Here is a 9,314-nt window from a genome sequence, read left to right on the forward strand (position 1 = left end):
ATAGCCTCCACATTGACTCTGTATCGGTACCCCCTGTATATAGCCTCCACATTGACTCTGTATCGGTACCCCCTGTATATAGCCCTGCTGTTGTTATTTACTGCTGCTCTTTAGTTATTTGTTATTCTTATCTCTTACCTTTTTTTTGTTTGTATTTTTTTTAAACTGCAATGTTGTTTAAGGGCTTGTAAGTAAGCATTTCACTATAAGGTCTACGTTAACCAATCAAATCATGTGACAAATAACATTTTATTTGATTTAAACAATGCCTACTAGAAGCACTGAAAGCAGGTAAAGTAAGAGACTGTATTCTGTTTAGGGTCATGTTGTCATCAACTGCATTATGCTCAAAGTCCAAGATATGACAGGTCCTATGTCTCTGCAGTCCGACAATACTGACCACTAGCCACAATACTAACTACAATACTCTCTAGTCCAACAATACTAACAACAATACTAACTTCAATACTCTCTAGTCCAACAACACTACAACAATACTAACTACAATACTAACTACAATACTAACTACAATACTAACTACAATACTCTCTAGTCCAACAATACTAACAACAATACTAACTACAATACTCTCCAGTCCAACAACACTACAACAATACTAACTACAATACTCTCCAGTCCAACAACACTACAACAATACTGACCACTAGCCACAATACTAACTACAATACTAACTACAACACTAACTACAACACTAACTACAATACTAACTACAATACTCTCTAGTCCAACAACACTACAACAACACTAACTACAATACTCTCTAGTCCAACAACACTACAACAATACTAACTACAACACTCTCCAGTCCAACAACACTACAACAATACTAACTACAATACTCTAGTCCAACAACACTACAACAACACTAACTACAACACTCTCCAGTCCAACAACACTACAACATAACTAACCTGTGGTGTCTGAGGAGGATGCGCTGCCTGAGTGCCTGGGGCTCTTCCCTCTGTGTCTAGACCCAGGCCCCAGGGCCAGCTCCACAGTAGTAGAGAAGGGCCCGTCTCCCACCTGGTTGGAGGCAGAGATCTTCACCAGGTAGACGTTACCAGGCTCCAGACGCTCCAGCAGGGCCATGGTGTTACTTCCTGTAGGGACAGCAGACAGGTTTTTAGAGCGGACTGGAGTAGAATGCATCATATCACAGCCATTCCCCAAAAAACCCAGACCCAAATCTTGGATGGACACTGGCCAGATACTCAGACATGTTTAAATCTGGACTCAAACAGTAGCTACAACACTCTGCTCTCAAAGCTTCTGCCCAAGTCTGTCTCCAGCCCCTTCCCTTCCAAAACATCCACCTGTGTTTACAATTCCTCTATAATATCTGGCTGTGTAACCATCTCACTCATCCTCCCTCTGCAGTGTCTGGCTGATCCACTCACCCTCCCTCTGCAGTGTCTGGCTGATCCACTCACCCTCCCTCTGCAGTGTCTGGCTGATCCACTCACCCTCCCTCTGCAGTGTCTGGCTGATCCACTCACCCTCCCTCTGCAGTGTCTGGCTGATCCACTCACCCTCCCTCCGCAGTGTCTGGCTGATCCACTCACCCTCCCTCAGCAGTGTCTGGCTGATCCACTCACCCTCCCTCTGCAGTGTCTGGCTGATCCACTCACCCTCCCTCTGCAGTGTCTGGCTGATCCACTCACCCCTCCCTCCGCAGTGTCTGGCTGATCCACTCACCCTCCCTCCGCAGTGTCTGGCTGATCCACTCACCCTCCCTCCGCAGTGTCTGGCTGATCCACTCACCCTCCCTCCGCAGTGTCTGGCTGATCCACTCACCCTCCCTCCGCAGTGTCTGGCTGATCCACTCACCCTCCCTCCACAGTGTCTGGCTGATCCACTCACCCTCCCTCTGCAGCGTCTGCCAGTATCTAGCTGATCCACTCACCCTCCCTCTGCAGCGTCTGCCAGTATCTAGCTGATCCACTCACCCTCCCTCTGCAGCGTCTGCCAGTATCTAGCTGATCCACTCACCCTCCCTCTGCAGCGTCTGCCAGTATCTAGCTGATCCACTCACCCTCCCTCTGTAGCGTCTGCCAGTATCTAGCTGATCCACTCACCCTCCCTCCACAGTGTCTGGCTGATCCACTCACCCTCCCTCTGCAGCGTCTGCCAGTATCCGGCCAGCCAGGCCCTCTGTGAGGCGTACAGGATGGTGTAGTGCGTCACTGCCAGGTTGTTCTCCTCTGGTTCTCTCCAGGAAACCAGGGCTGTGCCGTCCTCAATCAGACTCACCCTCACACCTTCAGGAGGGTGGCTGGGCGCTGATGAACAGAAACGGGTCATTTGAGTCTCTTAACCTTTAAATGTATCTTGGTCCGTCATCGAGTACCAACAGCTTTGATTGGTGAATGTTATTGTGTGTTCTCGCCCATCTCAAATAAAATAACGTTTATTGTCGCGTACACAAATGTGTTACGGCAGGTGTTACGGCAGGCGTTACGGCAGGCGTTACGGCAAGCGTTACGGCAAGTGTTACGGCAGGTGTTACAGCAGGTGTTACAGCAGGTGCAGCGTAATGCTTATGTTACTATGTCTAGTAAATACAATACAAAATACAGAAATAATCAAAATATAAACAAACAAACAAAAAATGTCAGAATGAGTCGAACAACCTAGATGAGATCTATGTTAAGAATACAGTATATACATAAACAGTGAGTCAACAACAGTATATACAGTAGTAGGTATATTAGAATGAGCTATGTTAAGAAGACAGTATATACATAAACAGTGAGTCAACAACAGTATATACAGTAGTAGGTATATTAGAATGAGCTATGTTAAGAAGACGGTATATACATAAACAGTGAGTCAACAACAGTATATACAGTAGTAGGTATATTAGAATGAGCTATGTTAAGAAGACAGTATATACATAAACAGTGAGTCAACAACAGTATATACAGTAGTAGGTATATTAGAATGAGCTATGTTAAGAAGACAGTATATACATAAACAGTGAGTCAACAACAGTATATACAGTAGTAGGTATATTAGAATGAGCTATGTTAAGAAGACAGTATATACATAAACAGTGGAGTCAACAACAGTATATACAGTAGTAGGTATATTAGAATGAGCTATGTTAAGAATACAGTATATACATAAACAGTGAGTCAACAACAGTATATACAGTAGTAGGTATATTAGAATGAGCTATGTTAAGAAGACAGTATATACATAAACAGTGAGTCAACAACAGTATATACAGTAGTAGGTATATTAGAATGAGCTATGTTAAGAATACAGTATATACATAAACAGTGAGTCAACAACAGTATATATACAGTAGTAGGTATATTAGAATGAGCTAATGTTAAGAATACAGTATATACATAAACAGTGAGTCAACAACAGTATATACAGTAGTAGGTATATTAGAATGAGCTATGTTAAGAATACAGTATATACATAAACAGTGAGTCAACAACAGTATGTACACAGAATATGAGGTGACCAGTGTTCCAATAACACTATCTATATAACCGGGGCATTAGTCTCAAGGTGCAGAGCAGAGTACCGGCCAGGTACATCTCAAGAGTAGACTTGGAAGGAAGCTATACTGTTGATGTCACTTAAAGTTAAATAAACTCCTTCATAATGTATAGATCATGAAGGAATCTTTATCCTTGTTATCCTTGGGAAACGTGACATGATAGTCAGAAGAGAATAAGAGGATTGTTTACCTGCTGGTAGAGTCCTCTGAAAGACAACCGTGCTCCAGGGACTGGCCAGTTGGTCGACATGAAGACGCACCACTAACTCGTAGCGAGTGTTGGAGTCCAGGCTCTGTATCAGCACACTCTGGTTGGTACTGACGAGGACAAAACAGACATCACAGAATAAATATTAGCAATCAAAAAAATTTAAAATAATAAATCAAAAAATAACAATCGCTCAAGTGTTCATAACAATGTTGCGTTTCAGTCTCTTGTCAGAAGTAAAGTGTAAAACTAGATCACCACATGCAATATCAATTTCCATGATCTGAAAAATGACAATGGAATGGACAATAGCATCGTAGTAGAGTACACTGCAACATGTAAAGTGTTGGTCCCATGTTTCATGAGCTGAAATAAAAGATCCCAGAAATGTTTCCATACGCACAAAACGCTTATTTCTCTAAAATGTTGATCACAAATTTGTTTACATCCCTGTTAGTGAGCATTTCTCCTTTGCCAAGATAATCCATCCACCTGACAGGTGTGGCATATCAAGAAGCTGATTAAACAGTATGATTATTACACAGGTGCACCTTGTGCTGGGGACAATAAAAAGCCACTCTAAAATGCGCAGTTTTGTCACACAACACAATGCCACAGATCTCTCAAGTTTTGAGGGAGAGTGAAATTGGCATGCTGACTGCAGGAATGTACACCAGAGCTGTTTCCAGATAATTGAATGTTAATTTCTCTACCATAAGCCGCCTCCAATGTAATTTTAGAGAATTTGGCAGTACGTCCAACCGGCCTCACAACCACAGACCACGTGTTTGGCGCCAAGTGGGCGAGCGGTTTGCGGATGTCAACGTTGTGAACAGAGTGCCCCATGGTGGCGGTGGGGTTATGGTATGTGCAGGCATAAGCTATAGACAACAAACACAATTTCATTTTATCGATGGCAATTTTAATGCACAAAACTACCGTGACGAGATCCTGAGGCCCATTGTGTGCCCCATTTATTTAAAATGTATCTGTGACCAACAGATGTATATCTGTATTCCAAGTCATGTGAAATCCATAGATTAGGGCGTAATGAATATATTTCAATTGACTGATTTCCTTAGATAAACTGTAACTCAGTAAAATAAATTAAATTGTTGCATGTTGCATTTATATTTTTGTTCCACCTAGTGGTTAGAGCGTTGGACTAGTAACCGAAAGGTTGCGAGACCTTGAACAAGGCAGTTAACCCCACTGTTCCCCGGTAGGCCGTCATTGTTAATAAGAATTTGTTCTTAAAACTGACTTGCCTAGTTAAATAAAAGTAAAATAATAATCTTAGTATTAATATAGCAGTAAAGTATTCTTCTTATTCTTCAACAGACCCCAGGATACAGGTATAAACATCATAAGTATCTTGTAGAAAGAAGAGGAAGAGAAGCGTTACTAAGGTACACAATAGTACATTTTGGTAGACAGAAGGGGCTCTTTGGTAAAAAGGGTGAAATGGTCATCAGAAATATAATGAATAATTAATAATTAATTATTATGTATTAATTATTAAATATTATTTATTAATGATTATTTATTAATTACTATTTACTAACGATTAATTATTATGTATTAATTACTATCTATTATTTATGATTGATTAATTATTATTTATTGCTTATTCATTAAATAATTAATGATTAATTATTATGTATTAATTATTATTTATTATGTATTGATTAATAATTATGATTTATTAATTATTATTTACAAACGATGAATTATTATGTATTAATTATCAATTATTAATTATTATTTATTAATATTATTATTTATTCATCATTATTTATTAATTATATGAAGAGTGCCTTGGTCCTCCTTTCTTATTGATGACCATAAATATCTTGTTGAACTTGAGCAGTTCTGTTGCAGAACATCGGTCATGAACTCACGTCTGTATGTAGCGTATGGCTGATGCGTTCATCAGGCCCACAGGGGTACAGCGAGCTGTGTAGCTGACAGCCTTCCTAGAGGAGAAGGCAGGACGGCTCCATCGCAGGTACACCGCTGACGAGCTGTTAGCCACCGCAATCACATGGTCCGGGGCTGGAGGGGAGGCCACTGGATGATCTCGTACAGCTACAAGACACACCCACACACAGATGGAAGAAGAAAAAAATGTCACAACAAGAAAAATCTAATTTCCTGTAGAAACGCACGCGCTTGCTTCAGCTGTCGAGAAGTATTTTTATGGTAGTGGGAGATGTGTTAGAGGCCAATGTAGATATTCAGGATGAACAGAAGTATTTTTATGGTAGTGGGAGATGTGTTAGAGGCCAATGTAGAGATATTCAGGATGAACAGAAGTATTTTTATGGTAGTGGGAGATGTGTTAGAGGCCAATGTAGAGATATTCAGGATGAACAGAAGTATTTTTATGGTAGTGGGAGATGTGTTAGAGGCCAATGTAGATATTCAGGATGAACAGAAGTATTTTTATGGTAGTGGGAGATGTGTTAGAGGCCAATGTAGAGATATTCAGGATGAACAGAAGTATTTTTATGGTAGTGGGAGATGTGTTAGAGGCCAATGTAGAGATATTCAGGATGAACAGAAGTATTTTTATGGTAGTGGGAGATGTGTTAGAGGCCAATGTAGAGATATTCAGGATGAACAGAAGTATTTTTATGGTAGTGGGAGATGTGTTAGAGGCCAATGTAGAGATATTCAGGATGAACAGAAGTATTTTTATGGTAGTGGGAGATGTGTTAGAGGCCAATGTAGAGATATTCAGGATGAACAGAAGTATTTTTATGGTAGTGGGAGATGTGTTAGAGGCCAATGTAGAGATATTCAGGATGAACAGAAGTATTTTTATGGTAGTGGGAGATGTGTTAGAGGCCAATGTAGAGATATTCAGGATGAACAGAAGTATTTTTATGGTAGTGGGAGATGTGTTAGAGGCCAATGTAGATATTCAGGATGAACAGAAGTATTTTTATGGTAGTGGGAGATGTGTTAGAGGCCAATGTAGAGATATTCAGGATGAACAGAAGTATTTTTATGGTAGTGGGAGATGTGTTAGAGGCCAATGTAGAGATATTCAGGATGAACAGAAGTATTTTTATGGTAGTGGGAGATGTGTTAGAGGCCAATGTAGATATTCAGGATGAACAGAAGTATTTTTATGGTAGTGGGAGATGTGTTAGAGGCCAATGTAGAGATATTCAGGATGAACAGAAGTATTTTTATGGTAGTGGGAGATGTGTTAGAGGCCAATGTAGAGATATTCAGGATGAACAGAAGTATTTTTATGGTAGTGGGAGATGTGTTAGAGGCCAATGTAGAGATATTCAGGATGAACAGAAGTATTTTTATGGTAGTGGGAGATGTGTTAGAGGCCAATGTAGAGATATTCAGGATGAACAGAAGTATTTTTATGGTAGTGGGAGATGTGTTAGAGGCCAATGTAGAGATATTCAGGATGAACAGAAGTATTTTTATGGTAGTGGGAGATGTGTTAGAGGCCAATGTAGATATTCAGGATGAACAGAAGTATTTTTATGGTAGTGGGAGATGTGTTAGAGGCCAATGTAGATATTCAGGATGAACAGAAGTATTTTTATGGTAGTGGGAGATGTGTTAGAGGCCAATGTAGAGATATTCAGGATGAACAGAAGTATTTTTATGGTAGTGGGAGATGTGTTAGAGGCCAATGTAGATATTCAGGATGAACAGAAGTATTTTTATGGTAGTGGGAGATGTGTTAGAGGCCAATGTAGATATTCAGGATGAACAGAAGCTGAAGCAGATCAATAGTAAAGAATTGATCTGATTTTTCTGTTTACTTACACACACATCCTGGGGTGCTGAGTGTCTGGTCGGCCTGGTAACCATCTCCTACAAGGCTTAATGCCAACAGTTTCACATGGTATTTCCTCCTTGGGTCTGGAAAACAATAAATGGTAGATTAAAAAAAAAAAATTCCTGTGGAAATAAATATTACATTTTCTGTCTATTGTCAACTGACCCACATACGTGTTAAAAACATCGGTGCAAACAAAAGGCACATCTGAAATGGCCTCAGTCAAAACATAAGAAATAAATGAAAAGTTAACAAAAGTTTGCTTTTTTTAGTTAAAGTACTAGCCCCTAAGAGCTGGAGGGCAGACGACCCCTTGGTCTTAGCTGACCGTTCTCTATTTACACAGAGCCCAGTGTCTCCTGTCGTCCGTCGTCCCCCCCTCCCCTCCCCCGACCCCCCCTCCCCTTCCCGTCCCCCGACCCCCCGCCGACCCCCCGCCGACCCCCCGCCGACAGTCTGTGAAGACCTCTAGAAACAAAAAGGTTTCCGGAACCCCAGAACAGTCAGGATTACTGACCGCCTCTCCCTCAATACCAATACAATACAGAACAGTCAGGATTACTGACCGCCTCTCCTCAATACCAATACAATACAGAACAGTCAGGATTACTGACCGCCTCTCCTCAATACCAATACAATACAGAACAGTCAGGATTACTGACCGCCTCTCCTCAATACCAATACAATACAGAACAGTCAGGATTACTGACCGCCTCTCCTCAATACCAATACAATACAGAACAGTCAGGATTACTGACCGCCTCTCCTCAATACCAATACAATACAGAACAGTCAGGATTACTGACCGCCTCTCCTCAATACCAATACAATACAGAACAGTCAGGATTACTGACCGCCTCTCCTCAATACCAATACAATACAGAACAGTCAGGATTACTGACCGCCTCTCCTCAATACCAATACAATACAGAACAGTCAGGATTACTGACCGCCTCTCCTCAATACCAATACAATACAGAACAGTCAGGATTACTGACCGCCTCTCCTCAATACCAATACAATACAGAACAGTCAGGATTACTGACCGCCTCTCCTCAATACCAATACAATACAGAACAGTCAGGATTACTGACCGCCTCTCCTCAATACCAATACAATACAGAACAGTCAGGATTACTGACCGCCTCTCCTCAATACCAATACAATACAGAACAGTCAGGATTACTGACCGCCTCTCCTCAATACCAATACAATACAGAACAGTCAGGATTACTGACCGCCTCTCCTCAATACCAATACAATACAGAACAGTCAGGATTACTGACCGCCTCTTCCTCAATACCAATACAATACAGAACAGTCAGGATTACTGACCGCCTCTCCCTCAATACCAATACAATACAGAACAGTCAGGATTACTGACCGCCTCTCCTCAATACCAATACAATACAGAACAGTCAGGATTACTGACCGCCTCTCCTCAATACCAATACAATACAGAACAGTCAGGATTACTGACCGCCTCTCCTCAATACCAATACAATACAGAACAGTCAGGATTACTGACCGCCTCTCCTCAATACCAATACAATACAGAACAGTCAGGATTACTGACCGCCTCTCCTCAATACCAATACAATACAGAACAGTCAGGATTACTGACCGCCTCTCCTCAATACCAATACAATACAGAACAGTCAGGATTACTGACCGCCTCTCCTCAATACCAATACAATACAGAACAGTCAGGATTACTGACCGCCTCTCCTCAATACCAATACAATACAGAACAGTCA

General features: G+C 41.2%; 1 protein-coding gene across 1 annotated transcript; it reads right to left on the reverse strand.

Moving 5' to 3' along the window:
* Positions 1 to 932: 932 nt before the first annotated feature.
* Positions 933 to 7,640, reverse strand: LOC123739874 (protogenin; the record flags this gene model as incomplete). The annotated part of the gene is given in 5 exon segments (XM_045713928.1): positions 933 to 1,121; positions 2,130 to 2,300; positions 3,726 to 3,853; positions 5,645 to 5,831; positions 7,545 to 7,640. Coding segments are annotated over 5 exon segments (771 nt in total), but the record flags the coding sequence as incomplete, so codon positions are not given.
* Between the last annotated feature and the right edge of the window lie 1,674 nt (positions 7,641 to 9,314).

Source organism: Salmo salar, unplaced genomic scaffold, assembly GCF_905237065.1.
Source record: "Salmo salar unplaced genomic scaffold, Ssal_v3.1, whole genome shotgun sequence".
In the NCBI taxonomy this organism is placed as follows: Eukaryota; Metazoa; Chordata; class Actinopteri; order Salmoniformes; family Salmonidae; genus Salmo; species Salmo salar.